Source organism: Pelobates fuscus, chromosome 7, assembly GCF_036172605.1.
Source record: "Pelobates fuscus isolate aPelFus1 chromosome 7, aPelFus1.pri, whole genome shotgun sequence".
Classification (NCBI taxonomy): domain Eukaryota; kingdom Metazoa; phylum Chordata; class Amphibia; order Anura; family Pelobatidae; genus Pelobates; species Pelobates fuscus.
In genome coordinates, this window is record NC_086323.1 from 181457687 (window position 1) to 181476649 (window position 18963).

Sequence of the window (18963 nt, forward strand, 5' to 3'; positions counted from 1 at the left end):
CATGTTTCACCACCTTTCCACTAGAGGTCAGGAAGCCTCTATGTGCCCACAAAAAGCCAAAATCATGGAGAATTCCATAGGCATAACGGGAGTCAGTATATATGTTCACTGTCTTCCCTTCTGCTAGCTCACAAGCCTTGGTCAGGGCAAGTAACGGCACTCTGTGCTGAGTGCATACCAGGATCAAGGGGCTCGGAGTACAGAATAGAGGTGTCGTCTGCTACAGCAAAACCAGCAGCAAACCCTCCCTCTGGTCTCTGAAGTCTAGACCCATCTATGTAGAGAGTCATTTCAGCATTTGGAATGGGTTCATCCAAGACAGGATTGAGAGGGGCATAGTAAAGCTCCAGCTCCTGCTCACAATCCTCCCAATCGCTCCCAGTCCTCCTAATGAAATGGCAAAAGGGTAGCTGGATTTAAAACATTGCATCTGAGAATGGTGATATTAGATGGTACCAGCAAGGAAATTTCATATTCCATTAGTCTGGCTGCAGAGAGGTGTCTGGTTGTCAGGCTGTGGAGGACTGCTTGTACAGCATGAGGAACCATAAGAAACAACTGGTTCCCTAGGACAATGTCAGTTGTTTTTTCAACTAACATTGCTGCTGCAGCTACTGATTTTACACATGCAGCTCCTGCTGAAATCACAGGATCCAGTTTGGCACTGAAGTACCCCACTGGCTTCTGTTTCCCTCCATACTTCTGGGTGAGCACACCTGAAGCCTGTCCCTCCTGTTCATGACAAAACAGGTAGAAGGGCTTGGTGTAGTTTGGAAGCGCTAGTGATGGGGCGCTGAGTATAGCAGCCTTTAACTTGTCCACAGCCTGTTTTTCCTCTGCAGACAGCACTATGTGTCCAGTCTGGGTGGTGAGAGCGTATAAGGGAGCAGCGAGTTGAGACATGTTAGGTATCCGCTGTCTGCAGTACCCGACTAATCCCAAAAAGGCTCTGATCTGTTTGGCATTCTGTGGGTATGATGCCTTCTGTATCACAGATACCCTCTACGTAGTGATGTGTCTAGAGTCCTGTGATATGCAGTGGCCTAGAAAAATGACTTTCCTGGCAGAACTGTAGCTTACTGGGGGAAACCTTGCATCCCTCAGTGCTAAAGTGGGAAAGCAGTAAAACAGTTGCTCTGGTGCACAGCTCCCTTGAGGTGTCTGCCAGCAGGATATCATCGACATACTGCACAACAGTCACCCCAACGGATGCATGCCACCTGTCTAGGACTTGCTTCATGATTTGACCAAATTCAGATGGTGAAAAGACCATTCCTTGTGGCAACCTTGTCCAAGCATACTGATGTCCCTCAAAAGTGAAGGCAAACAGGTACTGAGAGTCAGGATGCACAGGGACACAAAAGAAAGCATCTACCAGATCTATCACACTGGACAGGAGGCATTTGAAGGAATTTCTCCTAGAATAGTGTGAGGATTTGGAACAAGTGGGGAATCCTCTTGAATGATTTTATTTACTGCCCGCAAATCATGAACCAGGCTAAACTGTCCTGGTCTCCCAGGCTTAGCCACAGGATACAATGTGTATTCACAGGCGATTTTGTGGGAATCCGGATCCCCTGATTCACAATTTTTGATTTGGTCTCTCACACCATTTAATTGTTTCATGCTGAGGGGATACTGAGGAATCCTGGGCAATTTAGCTCCAAGTCTGAGCTTAATGACCACTGGGTCTGCTAGTGGTGACCCACACGCCATATTTCTTATTCATACTCTCCTGTGGGGTAGGAGGACTCTTTGGACGTCCTTTACTTGAGGGTGATGCAGTATCACCCTTACTAAGATCGTTTCCCATAGCCCAGCTATGATGGAGGGGACTCTTACCCTTCTCTCTCGATTCTTAGCAACACTGTGGCTGTGGCTGTCAGGGAAAGTCCCACCCTGAAAATCCCCGCTGTTCGTCTCTACGAATTTTCCAACAGAACCAAATGACAACCAGCACGCCGTAGAACCCCAAAAGTGCCTGACCTCTTATATCATCAATGTCAAACCACCCTAGGAGGCTTGACTCAACAGTCTGATTATTCATGGGATCCAAGTCGGCTACAGCTCTGGGACATGCCCTTTAGCATGGGAGAGTACAGGCTCAAACCAGCGTGACCAGGGTTGCTTAGAAACAAAGCCGAGAGATGATCAGAGATCAGGGTCACTCTCGTTCTCTGGGAGTAGCCCTGTACCCAATAGCAGCAGTGGACTGAAGCTGACAAAAGCCGACGATGTCCAAAGGCAGAGCACAGGGGGTACCCAAAGACTTTGCATTTACAGGCCAAGGCACACTTAGTAAAAACTCTGCATCAACCCACACTGAACCTTCTATGATTTGTTTGTCCCTTTGCTGTGCAGACTATGGTTAGTTACAATTTACTTGACAAACTCAGAGAGATAGAAACTTTTGTGTCTGAGGATGATAGGGTCCTCTTACTTAGCACATCACTGCCCCCATAGGCATTCTCCATAGAGGTGCGTCTTGAGGCAGTTTCAATCATACGCCGTAAAGGACCTCTTGCATACTGATACAGTGGGTTTTATGCACCAGTAACCTCACTCACTCACACATTCATAACAAAAGATGTTAAAACATAAAACAGTTGTTTCAGGTTCTTAGGAGGTTTGTACTTACGACAGGGTACAGAGGGTTTAGGAATCAGAGGAAGGGAGAGCAATTGAGATACAAAGGTTCTCACCTATTAGAGGCGCCGGTTGGCAGGCCCGTCGCTACCTGACAGGCAAACCAAGCAACTGCTTGGGGCCCCGAGCTGGCCTGGGGCCCCAAGCAGAGCCGGTGCTTCCTATAAGGCTGCAGCCGCCTGAGCGCTCTATAGAGAGCCTCAGGCGGCTGCAGCACTCCTCTCTCGTCACCTCCCCTTCCCTGTAGCGTGGCCAAGCTCCTCTTCCTCCTGGCTGTTAGTCCGTCCGGGAACCGCGCGGTACGAGAGATTTAGTTTCCTGTTCCCGGCCGGACTGACAGTAAGTGCACACTGAGTGCTCACTTCCTTTCAGTTCGGCCGGGAACAGGAAACTGAATCTCCTGTACTGCGCGGTAACCAGCTGGACTGACAGCCAGGAGGAAGAGGAGCTCGGCCACGCTACAGCCAGAGAAGGGGAGGTGAGAAGAACATAAGGTAGAAGGGGGAGTAAAAAAAACATAGGGAAGGGGGGAGTAAAAAGAGGAGGGGGGAGGGGAGTAAGAAGGACATAGGGAGGGGGGAGTAAGAAGGACACAGGGAGGGGGAGTAAGGACACAGGGAGGGGGGAGTAAGAAGGACACAGGGAGGGGGGAGTAAGGACACAGGGAGGGGGAGAGGGGAGTAAGAAGGACACAGGGAGGGGGAGGGGAGTAAGAAGGACACAGGGAGGGGGAGAGGGGAGTAAGAAGTACACAGGGAGGGGAGAGGGGAGTAAGAAGGACACAGGGAGGGGGGAGTAGTATGAAGAAAATGGGGGGAGGAGTAAGAAGAATACAGGGAGAGGGGGGTGAGGAGATGAGGAAAACACAGGGAAGGGGGAGGTGCGGATATGAGGAGAACACAGGGAGGGGAGTGAAGAGAAGCAGAGATGAGGAGAACACAGGGAGGGGGTGAGGAGAATATGGGGGGGGGGTGAGAAGAGACTGGTAGGGGAGGGTGGGGAAAGAGGAAAGACCACTGAGGGGCAAGGCAGAGCTCTAAGCAGTATTTGCACTGTAAACCTTTTCTATTTATATAAAGTTCCTTCAAACGGCCCTGCCGGTTGGTCTCCTGTCCTCAGTTTCCAGGCCTGGTTCCGTCCACTGGTCGCTTTCACCTCCCCAGGTTCGGCACCAAAATATTGAGGCTAATAAAATCACGTGAAACAACTGGTCCAGATTAAAATATTATTATTGAACAGACAAGCAAAATTACAAAACAAAGTGACAGAGGTTTTAGCACTTTCAATGTTATTTAGCTGGCGCGCGTATAATCAGATAAAAAGCTGTTTCTTATACGTTTTGCAGATATCCCAGTGATGCAGTTTGTCCAATAGAATTCTCTGCAAGTTCTCCAACTCAGGGTTTTCTTATCTCGTCCTTACAGTTCTTGGGTGTTGTAACATAATTTGTGTACGTAAAACAGAATTTAGCTGAACTATACAGAAAGGCTTTTGTTTAATATAACTGTAAGCATCAAACTGATATCAAGCATTGGGCAAGATATAGGCAGGTAATGTTTTGTTTAACAGTAGATTAAAGTAATGAAGTTAATTAAGAAAAAAATATGTATACATAAGAATCCCTAAAATAAATCTAATACAAACTAAAATTGGTATACCTTACAATAATATGTTCTGAGTACAACTGTTAACTGTTTATTCAGTGTAAATGGTGATTGATTGTGATAATGTGTGAAGTGTGCAGCTTAAAGGGACACTATAGTCACCTGAACAACTTCAGCTTAATGAGGTTGTTCAGGTGAGTGCTACAGCTCCCTGCAGCCTTTTTCTTGTAAGCACTGTATTTTCTGAGAAAATGCAGTGTTTACATTGGAAGCTTGGAACACCTCTTGTTGCAGTCAATCAGACGGCCACCAGAGGGACTTCCGAGTTCAGAGGCCCTAAAAAGGCCTCACGTCTGACGTATTCACGCATGGGTGAATACTTCAGACTGTGCACGAGCTTTGTATCCTGTGTCAGCACTGCGTGGGAGTGGCTTGAGCTGACAGGTCTGAAAAGGCTTAAGACGGAGGAGGAGAGGATTCAAACAGTAAGTAAATTTATTTAGTGAGTGTGGGTGGGTGAGGGTGGAAGTGGATGGATTTGGGGATGGATTTGGATGATGGGAGTGGATGGATGATGGGAGTGGATGGATGATATGGATGATGGGAGTGGATGATATGGATGATGGGAATGGATGGATCATGGGGGTGGATATGGATGATGAGAATGGATGATGGGGATGGATGGATATGGATGATGGGGATGGATATGGATGATGGGAATGGATATGGATGATGGGGATAGATATGGATGGATGATGGGGATGGGTGGATATGGATGATGGGAATGGATGATGGGGATGGATATGGATGATGGGGATGGATGGATATGGATGATGGGGATGGATATGGATGATGGGAATGGATGGATGATGGGGATGGATGGATATGGATGATGGGAATGGATGATGGGGATGGATATGGATGATGGGAATGGATGATGGGGATGGATGGAGAAAGAGTGTGTGTATGTCTAATTTTTTACTACTTGTGTGTTTGCATAGAAACACTATATACAGAGAGATCTCTACAGTGTTTCTATGCAAACACAGTTTGGCTGAGGAGGGGGGCGGGTATAGAAAGTGAGCTGAGCTGTCAGTCAGACAGCTCAGCTCGCGAACGCGCATTCTGCGCACATGCGCGGTTGAGCGCTGAGTTTCTTCATAGGGCGGCATTCAATGCCGCTCTATGAAGAATGCGAATGGTGCAGCGCGAAACCGCGCATGCGCACCACATCGCGTCCTATTGGGCCCCGCGATGTTGTCATTTTGCCGAAAAAGGGGGCGTGGCCTAGCTGGGTGTTCGGCGCTGGAACGGAGGTAAGTTTTATTATTAAAACTTAATCGGATTTTTTTTTTTTAAATGACAAGTTCATATAAAAGCAAGAAAGAAGGCTGGGGGACCTGTCTTTCTTGCTTTTATATGTTGACTATAGAGTCCCTTTAATCACTCTCTGTAACAGAGATGCTGTCCCCGGCTGCATTGAACTTCCTGTTGTTGCTGTAGATGAGGTTTTTAGTGGGGTCCTGTTGTTGCTGCAGGTGGGGTTTTTAGTGGGGATATATAGGTACTAAACCCCTCCAACAATTCCAGGCTCCCACTATCTCCTTACCTAACTGCTACTGAAACTTACACACACTTTTGCCGCAAAGTATCATATAGTTTTACTAATTTTTTAGAACACAAAAAAAAAAGGTTATTTGATTATCAGTGTGCTTCTGTGCCACTGCTTTTGTTTGGAAGTTGTAAGCTTCTTCCCTTAGTGTGGCTGCAGAAAAAAAAAAAAAATCTAAAATGTGCTGGTGGTCATTTCCTTGTTCACCCACCAGACACAGTTGGAAGTAAAAACCAAAGAAAAACAGTTACCTGCGCTCTCTCCTAAATCCCTATGTATATTTAATATAAATGGAGGTCATTTAATTACTCCAATGTCCACTGGATGGAATGCCCACCTGCCAAAGGGCAGACCCCCCTATAGACGGGTCCTACTCTGACCCTTCACCTTGCTTCCTTGAGCTTCTGGCAAATATATCTCTAATGAGACAGAAAGGGGTATTTTTGATATACACCCCTATATAGACAGGTCCAACTCTGACCCTCCACCTTGCTTCCTTGAGCTTTTGGCAAATATATCTCTAATGAAACAGAATGCAGAGGATGGCATTGGGCTGTCCACAAAATTATGTGTTTTAATATGCTTTCGGTTAATTTTGCCGTATGTATGTATGTTGTATGCAGCATTCGCCTGATTGTTCGGTAAAATCACTCCAGTTATTATACGAGTGAAACTACAGAAAAATCAGACCACCCCAGGAATAAGTGTGCCTCCAATTACCGTTCGCAACAATGTTGCAAACTGGTAATTGGCAATCAGTGCAGTATGTGCTTTGTCCTCTGGGTGGCCGCCGTTCGGGAGACGAACAGGTGGCGGCGGCCATCTTAAACTCCCGAACAGTGGTGTTTTGCCGTCGAGTGTCTGGAACCCAAATCAGACACTCGACTAGGCAAACACCGCTGATACCTCCACACTGCCATCAATTCGTGTAGAAACTACCGAACGGCTCACCGTTCGGTAGAAAGAACCCCACGAACAAGGGGGTTTATCCGAATCCTCCCCAGTCTCCATAACACAAGCCGTTCGTGCATTTTATTCCCTTTTTCTGTGACCGACCGCAGGGCCAAAACGTATGGAACCAATTCCGGCTGTTACCTCCAGCGCGGTTGGTCTTTTTACTACCTCCATGAATTTCCTGAACCCCTGGTCCGATCTTGGTGATTTTTGAATATGTCAATCACCCAGATCAGGGCTACCAGGGGATGTAAAATTTAGAGGTGTAACCCTATGTTTAGGGGTACATCCAGAAAACGAGGGATTATGAATCATACCAAGGGGAGGGGATGTGTGGGTGGCAACTCATGTATGATTGGTGTACTGTATAATTAATGTGAATCCCTCCCTTGCATGGGAGAAAGCTTTAAAAGAAGGTTGAGTGATTAAAAGTTCAGTTCTGCTCCTGATGCTGTGTGTCGTCCAGTCATTGAGATCTGTATTGGGATATTCGTGGATTACCTTGCTTGCTGTGACTATGGTTAAATGGGATTTTATTACTTGTTCCTGAGCCTCACTGGAATCTTTAGTGGAGATAACCTGTGAAATACCAGCTCTCCGCTACACAGAATACACCCCTATATAGACGGGTCCTACTCTGACCCTTAACCTTGCTTCCTTGAGCTTCTGGCAAAGATATCTCTAATGAGACAGAAAGGGGTATTTATTAAATACACCCCTATATACTTACTTATTAACCCTTAATACGGAACACATGGGATGGGCGGCAGCATTGTGTGATACAAAAAGTGAATACAAATACAAAAAGAAAAGTCCTGCGCTCACTCCCATCACTCCTGGGCAGCAGCAACGACCACAGTATACATCAGCTCCAATACATATAGTAAAAACCAACCTGCGCTCTCTCCTTAATCCCTATGTATATTTAAACAAATGGAGGTAATTTAGTTACTCCAATGCCCACCTGCCAACGTCAAGGCAGACCCCCCTAGACGGGTCCCTTCACCTCGCTTCCTTGAATACAACATGTATTCTAGCATATACAGTGTAGGCCAACATTCAGAGTAGGATTTGACAAATAACTTATTTGTGTCAGTATTTGTTTTTTTGTTGCAGGTACATATTGCAACAAAGTCTTTGAAGGTACATCATGGGTCATTTCTTTGAAACGTCTGGGTGCTCTAACAGTTACTGATGTGAGATATCGGGATATGTTGTGTTATGTCTCCTATTGTACTCCAAACGGTTTTCTTAATTAAAAATACAAAACGTCAATAAGATACATTTTAATTAAGATATTGCATACATATTCATACAGACACAACGTGTTTTTATTACAATATCCAGTTCAGTACCATTGTAATGCTAAAAATATTTTCTAAGTGCAGCTGCCTCTGTTTCCATCTCTTGTTCTGATCTCCATGCCTCTAAACAGTCCTTTCTTTCTTTATCATGGTTTTGTAGTTCTTCATATATCTGGTCATTTCTTTCAAAGTCTCCAACTCTCCTAGGCAAAATGTGCACATGAACATGATGAACAGTTTGTCCTGCTTCTGGCCCATCCTGAAGGGAAATAGTGATGGCCGTACCACCAAAATGGCACTCTACCACATTAGCAACTTTTTGGACTGTGAGGAAAAGATCACTAACTTCTTCAGGGCTGAGATCTCTGAAGCGTTTTGTAGATCTTATTGGACAAACCAACACATGCCCTGGTACCACAGGCTTTCTATTTACCAATGCAAAAGAGAATGCAGTCTTCAGAAAAATAACAGATTGCTTGATGAGATGTTGGCCAAATTTGACAGACATGATAAATCAGAGATGAAAATGCTCTTCTGGACACAACCTGGAAATAAATTGGCAGGTTTAAATAAGCACAATTCATATAAAAAATATGATACACGTGTGTGTGTGTGTGTGTATATATACACACACATATATACACACACACACACACGTTTAAATGATCAGACATCACTGATTACAACCCACGACAGACAATTAAATGATGCAACTAGTAATGTCATTAATGATGTCACTAATGATTTAATTAGTGACATCATTAATGACATTACTAGTTGCACCATCCATGGCATCCTCATACAGATGAAAGAAACTATTTATAAAATGATAGCACCCTCTAGTTTCCTAGCTCCCTTCTTAACATTTTTCTCACCCTAGCCCATATCGTCCCCTTCGCACAAGTAGCTCATCGTTCTTCTAATTTCCTTTTCCTCACTTAACATCACGCTCCTTTTACCTCATGTTCCTGGCCACTTCTACATCACACCAGCAACTGATTATCCTCTCAGTTAATCTATACTAAAATATCTCTCTGACCCTATTTTCTTCATACATGGAGTCCTCCTTGACCCTTTTCTTGGATCACAGTTTGCTTCTCAATCTGTTGCCTCTTACACACATCCATATTTTTGCTCTTCTGATCTCCAGGTCTCTAAACAGTCTTTTCTTTCTGGAGTCATTTCTTTCAAAGTCTACAGCTCTACTTGGCAAAATGTGCACATGATCCTGCTTCTGGCCCAACACAGCAGCTTGATCGCATGACCCATTTCTCTCACACAGCCTCTTCCTCCCTTAAACAACATTTCACTTCCATGCAGTACTTCACATTGATGCAGGAGTATCTTCCTCAAAAACTTCTCACACCTCCCTATTATACACAACATTGTCAGCAAAATCAGCAATTGCACACATATTTATGTTTTCCAGTTACTATTGACCATCTCCTGGTTTCATATAATTTCATGGCCTATTTCCGTTCCATTGAACATTATTTACCAGGTATTCAGTTGGTATAGTTGTATGTAAATAAGTAATGAATTATGACCTAGGGGCCAAGCTAAGCCCTTCTCAATTTTTTTTTTTTTATGTTTATGTTTTCCAGTTGTTGTTGACCATCATCTGGTCTCGTAGGCCCTCATTCCCGGCCTTATTCTGCTTCATTGAGCATTCTGTTACAGGTATAAAAACAGCCCTTACTTTGGCCATATGCAAGGTCCTCAGCCAGGCCTTTCACTTAAATACGTTATCTTGGACCCCATTTGTCCTCCACATATACAAGCAATTTTGCTCCTAGCACCCCCAAGATTGCACATCACTTGGCCAGTTATTTATACAGTCAATCCATTTCTGACATAAAATCACACCCCAGTTTAATAATCTTACCTCAATCATTTGCACTATATTTATCCATGGCTTTATAAACCTATGGTACCCTGAAACTTGTCTATTGATCTACATTTAGATTATTCAGTGTTCTTCACTTAGTTGACTGTACGTCAACAGGAAGCACTACCATTAAAGGGACACTATAGTCACCTGAACAACTTCAGCTTAATGAGGTTGTTCAGGTGAGAACTATAGCTCCCTGCAGCCTCTTTCATGTAAACACTGTATTCTCTGAGAAAATACAGTGTTTACATTGAAAGCTAGGAGCACCTCTAGTTGCAGTCACTCTGACTGCCACCAGAGGGACTTCCGAGTTGATGGATGCGTAATTCGCATCCATCCACTAAGATGTGCTGTCAAGAGAGCACAGGGCAGCACTGTGCACAAGCTTCCTGTCTCCCAGAGTTTGTCAGCAGCGCGTGGGAGTCGGCTCGAGCTGACAGGCTGAAGGCAGGAGGATGCAGAGATCTCCTGACTTCAAACTGCAAGTACACTTATTTTAAAAATTTAGAGTGTGTGTGAGTGAAACAGTGTGAGAGAGACAGTCAGTGAGAGAGTGTGTGAAACTGTGAGTTAGACAGTGTGTGAGAGAGACAGAGTGTGGGTTGGTGATTGTGAGGGTGGGTGACTGAGTGATTGAGGGTGGGTGGGTGACTGAGTGTGGATGAGTGATAGAGATAGAAAAAGATAGGTAGAAATAGATTTATTTAACCCCTTAACGACGAGTGACGGACGAGGTCCGTCACTCAGGGGAATGCGTTAATGACGAGTGACGGACCTCGTCCGTCACCCGTTAAAATTAACCCCAGATCGCCGGATCCGGCTGTCCCAGTACATGTGCCCGCTCTGACAGCATGTCTGAGCGGGCACATGTGCTCTGTATACTCACCTCCGCCTCCCTGCACTTCCGGGTTCAGTGTGAAGTGCAGGGAGATGGATCAGTGTTGATCCTGCCCCCTGGTGACAAAAAAATAAAGTTTAATTAAAATCCCACCCCCCTTTACCCATTTTAATAAAAAAATAACCCCTTCCCTGCCAATTGATCACTGACTACAGTGATCAATTGGCAGGGATTACATTTTACTATGATCTGATTTTTTCTTTAACCCCTGAGGGTTAATTTTTTTTTTTTTAACCCTCAGGGGTTCAATTTATTTTATTAATTAATTTAAATATTTTTAAAATGATAAATTTAGCTAGCTGGGGAGGGTGGAAGTTAGTGGGGAATTGGGGGATTTAGTATTAGGCTAACTAGGGGTTAACGTTAAAAAAAGTTTAAAAATAAGCTTTAAAAAGTTAAAAAATTAAGTAAAAAAAAGTTTTAATAACGTTTAAGTAAAAAAATAAAAAAAATAAACCCTTTACCCAGTCCAAATAAAAATTAACCCCTTCCCTGCCAGTCGATCACTGCCTACAGTGATCAAAATACAGATCACAGTATTATACTTATATTTTTTTAACCCCTGACGATTAACTTTTATTTATTTTTTAACCCTCAGGGGTTAAATTTATTTAATTAACTAATTTAAATATTGTATAATTAAATATTTTGCTAGCTGGGGTGGGTGGGAGTTATGGGAAAATGGGGAATTTACTGTTAGTGCTGCTTACTGCTAGTTAGGGGTTAACGTAAAAAAAAAAGCTTAGAAAAATCTGTAAAAAAAATTTTTACGAAAGTTTAGGAAACGTTAAAAAAATTAATAAGCAAAACAAAAGTTTAAAAAATAGTTTTAAAAAGTAAAAAAATACATTTAATAACGCTCATTACCACTACACCTGGTACAAGCTAGCGGAAAAATGATCCCACGCTAAGGTTCAAAATATGCCTTTTAAAATACCCTGAGATGTATCTTTAAGAAATGGTATGGCTTTATGGGGTATTTGGATTATATAGCCTGGTAAAATACTTAAAATGGGACATGGGCACAGCGTAAAAATTTAAAGTTTGAAAAAAAATGGAATGGCTGTGTCCCAAATGTGCCCCTCCGATGTCCACATATACCTGGCAAAGGTACATACGGGGGTATTTTTGTACTCAGCAGACATAGCTGAGCAACATATGAAGTATTATACAGTGGTAGTACATATAAGGTTTGCAAAATATACTGTGCAAACTCACTTTGTGTGTCAAAAAGGCAGAAAAAACGCTTATTACCACTACACCTGGTACAAGCTAGCGGAAAAATGATCCCACGCTAAGGTTCAAAATATGCCTTTTGAAATACCCTGGGATGTTTTCTTTAAGAAATGGTATGGCTTTATGGGGTATTTGGATTATATAGCCTGGTAAAATACTTAAAATGGGACATGGGCACAGCGTAAAAATGTAAAGTTTGAAAAAAAATGGAATGGCTGTGTCCCAAATGTGCCCCTCCAATGTCCACATATACCTGGCAAAGGTACATACGGGGGTATTTTTGTACTCAGCAGACATAGCTGAGCAACATATGAAGTATTATACAGTGGTAGTACACATATGGTTTGCAAAATATACTGTGCAAACTCACTTTGTGTGTCAAAAAGGCAGAAAAAAACGCTTATTACCACTACACCTGGTACACGCTAGCGGAAAAATGATCCCACGCTAAGGTTCAAAATATGCCTTTTGAAATACCCTGGTGTGTCTACTTAAAGAAATGGTAGGCCTTTGTGGGGTAGTTTGAATTTAAAACCTGCGAAGATGCTTGGAAATTGCACATAGGCCCGGCGTCAAAATTCAAAATTCGGTAAAAACTGATATGGCTTGGTCTCCTATATGGCACTGTAGCTTCACAAAATAGTGCCATAGACATACAATGGGGGTGTCCTTGAAATATACAAAATGCCCAGCAAAAATGCAATCCGTATGTAAAAAATGCACAAAATTATTTTTTACCACATACTTTGGCATGTAATGGTAAAAAAATGGGGGCATGTTAAGGCACAATATGCACCTTATGAGATACCCTGGAGTACTTTTACAAATGGTAGGCCTTTGTGGGGTGTTTTTGAACAGTCAAACTGTTATAATACCCCAAATGGAAGCATAGGCTCATTAAATCCGTCTCTCAAAATTCTACTGTGAATACTGAAAAGGACAGGTCTCCTGTATGGCACTGTAGCTTCACGAAATAGTGCCATAGACATACAATGGGGGTGTCCTTTTACTCAGAAGACTTAGCTGAGCATAATTTGGGGGGTTTGAACTTAGTGGCACATATGAAATATACAAAATGCCCAGCAAAAATGCAATCCGTATGTAAAAAATGCACAAAATTATTTTTTACCACATACTTTGGCATGTAATCGTAAAAAAATGGGGGCATGTTAAGGCACAATATGCACCTTATGAGATACCCTGGAGTGTCTACTTTTACAAATGGTAGGCCTTTGTGGGGTTTTTTTGAACAGTCAAACTGTTATAATACCCCAAATGGAAGCATAGGCTCATTAAATCCGTCTCTCAAAATTCGACTGTGAATACTGAAAAGGACAGGTCTCCTATATGGCACTGTAGCTTCACGAAATAGTGCCAAAGACATACAATGGGGGTACCTTTGTACTCAGCAGAAGTAACTGAACACATAATAAAACTTTGTACAGGAATAGCACACACCAACTTTACAAAATACACATGAGAAGTTCTTTGTTATAAGTTTGTGTGCGAAAACCCCCAAAAAACACAATTTTACTCCAATATTTAGCAGAGGTTGGCGGTAAAATGGCTACGTAGAAAGTGTCAAAACAACCTTAGGTAAATAGCCTGTGGTGTCTACTTTATATAAATATATACTTTTGTGTGGCAATTTTGTTTTCTTTTATGGCTATTAAGCTTACAAGACAAACATACCAAATTCTAAAATCGCTCCACATTAAAAGTTTATTTTACTCCTTGTGCTTTGTGACCTGTAACTACCAAAAAAAACTTAAAATCCCAGACACATTATATATTCTATAAATCAGAACAACTAAATTAATTTATTTTTAATTACTTTCATTAACCTTCACTAATTAGGCACACATTATTATTGCAAAAACTGTAAAAAAAAATCTACATTTCTCATTTTTTTTGCATTTTTCTGTATTTTTTTTTATAATAAATAAGCATGTATATATATATATATATATATGTTACATCAAATGAAAGCCCTTTCTGTCCTTTAAAAAACGGTATATAATATGCGTCGGTGCAATAAATTAGTCAAATGCAAATTGCAGTTGAACGCAAACAGCAAAAAATGCCGTTGTCATAAAGTGAAAGACAAGCTTCCGAAGCTCTGTCCTTAAGGGCTTAAAATGTGTGTGTTTGTATACAAACACTATATATAGAGATATCTCTATATACTGTGTTTGCATACTTACTTTGGGTTAGGAGGGTTGCCGTAAGAGGGGGATGGGCATAGACAGCGAGCTGAGCTGTCAGTCAGCTCGCGAATGCGCATACCGCGCATATAACCTAGCACGGTAGATTTGCTCATTCAGCAAGAAACTAGCCAAGGTTTTATGATAGGCCCTTTCTCCACCCACACGTTTGCAGACTGGCATACTAGCCCATTGGTATTGCTACAAGAAAATTCACGAAAAAAAAAAAGAATGACAATTCACCTCTCCGCTCCACATTCTTCTGCTATCCCTAGCATTCCTTCCCATGCATTTTCTCTCCATGCCTTCGTAGACAAAGCTATACTACCTATACTGAAGATTGGCAAAGCTGCATTGCTTAGTAAGACAGATCTTAAAAAACGCTTTTAAGCTGCTACCCATCATTACTTCGTTGTGGCATCTGCACAGCATAAAATGGAGAAAAAAGTTACTTTGCAGCCCGATGCTCTTTCATGTCTTTGCTCCTCCTCAACGTCGTCAAGTGCCAGTTGTGATCCATTACCTATATGATTTCTTGACCGTTGCGGATGGGACCAATGTTCCACAAAGCCTTAACAGCGCTCAAGTACTGTTTTCTTGTCTAGAGGTCCCTCTGTCACTGGACAAGACTGCTGGTCCTACCACCTGCTTGGTTTTTCTAGTAATACAATTGGATTCTGTTTTATTAGAAGCCAGACTCCACGTAGACAAGCTCCTGAGAATCAAGGACAATTTGCACAAATTCCTGAGTCTGGGAGCTTTTTACAGAGAGATTTACAATCTTTATTAGGCACGTTAAACTATGCCATGAGGATCACTCCTCAGGGCCGTTCCTTTATTTCCAGGCTATTATGACGCAGACAATTACAGCATGATCTCTATTAATCAAAACGCCAGAGCAGATTTACTTATGTGGCAAGAGTTCGTGGACAATTGGTTTGTCCATTGTCTGATGATTCTCAGGTCATCTCGACCGATGCGGCTGCTCATACAGGCTTTGTGCGTCTATTTCTCATTTTGGGGACAGGTAGTTTATGGATTATTGGCCTGTGGAGGCTACTAACCTACCTTCCTCAGATCTCTTTGAAATTTATCCTATTGTGGCAGCTAGTCACTTGGGGTTCATTGTGGCAGGATCAGTCAGTCAAATGTTTTTCAGATAATGTGGCAGCTAGTTAACACTTAAAAAAACAAAAACAAAAAAAAAACAACTTTTTTTTGGAGGTGGAGCTTGAACGCCGAAGCGAACGGACGCAAGAAAAGGGAGCTCTGAGCTGCGAACGGAGAAAAACGATTGAAATATCCCCCCTTTATACCCCAATCGACAAGCAAATCTCCCAAGACCTCGTCATATAGACGAGGGGGCTGGGGTTTAGTATAGATGAGGGTGCCAATTTTTTTTATATATATATTGTGCTTTTCAAAATAAACCTACTATGAAAATTTAAGTTTGTGGTTTTTGTGCGGCCCACAAACTTAAAGGGACTTAAAGGGACGCTATTTGTTCTGGTGAGTAGAATCATAACCTTCAGGCTTTTTGCTGTAAACACTGTCTTTTCAGAGAAAATGCAGTGTTTACATTACAGCCTAGTGATAACTTCACTGGCCACTCCTCAGATAGATCCTTCCTGGGTCATGGCTGCCTAAAATGCATCCAAACATTCAGTGTCTCCTCCCTCTGCACGCAGACACTGAACTTTCCTCATAGAGATTCATTGATTCAATTCATCTCTATGAGGAGATGCTGATTGGCCAGGGCTGTGTTTGAATCATGCTGGCTCTGCCCCTGATCTGCCTCTTTGTCAGTCTCAGCCAATCCTATGTGGAAGCATTGTGATTGGATCAGGCCACCACTTCTGATGATGCCAGCAGACTGCTTGTTTTTTTTAGGCAAACAGCATGCAGATTTACAGCTTCTGGCTTGAATCCAGTAAGATGTTGCTATATTTATGGAGGCATGGGTGGCTAGATGTTGGTTTTAACACTATAGGGTCAGGAATACATGTTTGTGTTCCTGACCCTATAGTGATCCTTTAAACCTTGTTTATTCAGCCCGTGCTAGCCTTTGAGTTTGACATGCTTGCGAATGAATCAGATTTGCGAAATATGCAGTACAAACACACTGTGTGTGTCAAAAAGGCAGGAAAAAAAATGCTAAATACTAACTACACTTGGTACAATTTTTTGGTAGAAATTGTTTAACGCTAAGGTTCAAAGTATGCTTTTTAAAATACCCTGTCTTCTTTAAGAAGTTGTATGCCTTTGTGGGGTAGTTGGAATAAGCAGCCTACTTCAAAATAGAACACAGACCTATGAAAACATCTATGAAAATTTACACTTAAATATCTGAAATGGACACGTCTCTTTTACAGCACTGTATCTTCACAAAAGAGTGACTTTGGGCATACTGATTTACTCAGATGAGGTAACTGAGCATAATTTTAGGACACTGGCACATGTGCGAAATACCCAACAAAAATGCAACATGTTTGTAAAAAAAAAAAAAAAAAAACTTTTTTTTTTCTCTATACAAAATGTTACATAAATTGGTGAAAAAAATGGCTGCAACTTAAGGTACGATATATGCCATATAAGATGTCTGAAGTGTCTGCTTTCTCAAATGGAAGGCCTTTGTGAGGTTATTCAAACTGTTATAATGCTACAAAATTAGACATGGGACCATCAAATCCATCTATGAAAATTCAAACTATAGAAACTGAAAAAGCTTGGCATTGTAGCTTCACAGAATAGTGTGTATTGTGTTCAGCAGATGCAGCTAAAAACAATTGTAACGGAGCTCCCCGTACTCCGACCGAGTACCCTCCGTTGATGGACGCTTCCTAGCTTGCGCCGAGGACCACAAGCACCGCACCGAACACCACAACCGCCGTAGCTTGACTGGAGTCTCACCGTCTTCCTTCCACCCTGGATCAGCTTCTGTCCTCCAGGACCATGTGGGAAAGACCTCTTCCTTCCACCCTGTATGAACCTCCAGCATCCAGGACTGTGTGGGGAAGACCTCTCCTCCAAAGAGAGCATAACAGGAACAGCTCTTAAAAGAGCTGAGTGATTCAAGCTCAGGAGAGTATGCAGAGTGTGATTATAACAGCTCCCTCCAATAACGAGACAAGGCTACGATTTGAGGGATCAAGAAGAACTCTGGTTTAATGGCACACACTCTGCTTTTATGCAGTGCTCCCCTGCAAGGGAGACGCCCACAGGCAATTAGACATTAACCAACCAGATAACGGTTACATCCCACAGATTCCCTACCCTCTGCTTGTGAGATAATTGAGTTTCTTACTGTATCTACTCAATTATCTCCAAGCTAATACTTTTTATACATTTTTATAACTCCCTGATTTTACATCACAAACGAATAAAACATATTCAGCATAACTTGGGGAGCAACATATGTAAAAATCACATGAATCCGTCCAGGGGTTAAAAAGTTAGGTTGAGGTCCCTTTATTATCAATTGCAAGCATGGCTTTTCCTGCCCAAACCAGTTCCCACTGGTCTGTCAGTGTCCCTGGGACAACGCCCTGCTGGAGAACAATGGAGCTGGGGGAGGGGAAGAGCCACACTTTCCCAGGGATTCAAAGGGGAAGAAAAAAAGTGTCCACAAAGTTTCCATGTGTCCATACACTGTTTTTAAAAGGGCCAACACTGTACAATAAAAGTCCATAAGCCTAAATACAGCTCTTAAAGATCAATACATCCCAGGGCCATAGTTGCAGGGCAGGAGGCTAGCAATCAGTCCTCTCCAATGCCCAGTGGCAAATGGCAGTTTGTCACAACAATCTATATGGTCATCGTCTGAAGGTCTGGTTACCAGGACGTGACCCCTGTGCTACCCGCCGTGGCACGAGACACCCCGCCTCTTGGGGTATCTCTTACCCCGGCGTAAACACCCACTAACCGGGAAGTTTACTTCACTTTACTTTTCTTTCCTTCTTCTCCCTCTGTCCTCTAACCCGCCCCTATCTTTGCCTACTCCCACCTCCTCCCGGCCACTCTCTCTTCCCTTCCACCTCCCTTCTCTCACCCCACCCCATCGCTGCCCTCACTACCAGATAGAGCAGACCCCTTTCCTCCCCGCTCCAATTGGCCTGCCACGGGAGCCCGCGCCCACGCGGAGTGACAAAAGCCGTATCAAGGTGGGAGGAGATCTGGGTACTCATCGCTCACCACACATATCCCTCATACACTGAGACACCATGGCCTATCAGCCGGCACCCATATCTGTCCTCACTCTTAATTGCAGGGGATTGAACATTCCGGAACGGAGGACTCACCTCTTGCGCGAGCTTAGGAAAAGACGCACGTCAGTGGCGATGCTACAGGAAACACACTTTCGATCCGGCACGACACCTAAGCTTCAGAATAAATCATACCCAACAAACACTTCTGCAACCACCCCACGGCGAGGAAGGCCGGGGTAGCGATATTGATCTCCACGGAACTGGAATTCCAGGTACTGGACACCGTTACCGACACACAAGGCAGATACCTCTTTTTAAAAGGGGCAATGGCAGGCAAGATTTATACCTTTGCCAACATTTATGTCACCAACAAACGACAAGCCATGTTCCTGAAAAGCACCCTAGCAAA

General features: G+C 43.0%; 1 protein-coding gene across 1 annotated transcript; it reads right to left on the reverse strand.

Moving 5' to 3' along the window:
- Positions 1–8120: 8120 nt before the first annotated feature.
- Positions 8121–8664, reverse strand: FHIT (fragile histidine triad diadenosine triphosphatase). Its single transcript, XM_063427590.1, has one exon. The coding sequence runs from the start codon at positions 8626–8628 to the stop codon at positions 8182–8184; it is 447 nt and encodes a 148-aa protein (XP_063283660.1). The 5' UTR covers positions 8629–8664; the 3' UTR covers positions 8121–8181.
- Between the last annotated feature and the right edge of the window lie 10299 nt (positions 8665–18963).

What these genes read in the sequence shown, in the direction of transcription:
- FHIT (XM_063427590.1), bottom strand. Translation starts at nt 8,628, where the DNA reads ATGTCTGTCAAATTTGGCCAACATCTCATCAAGCAATCTGTTATTTTT.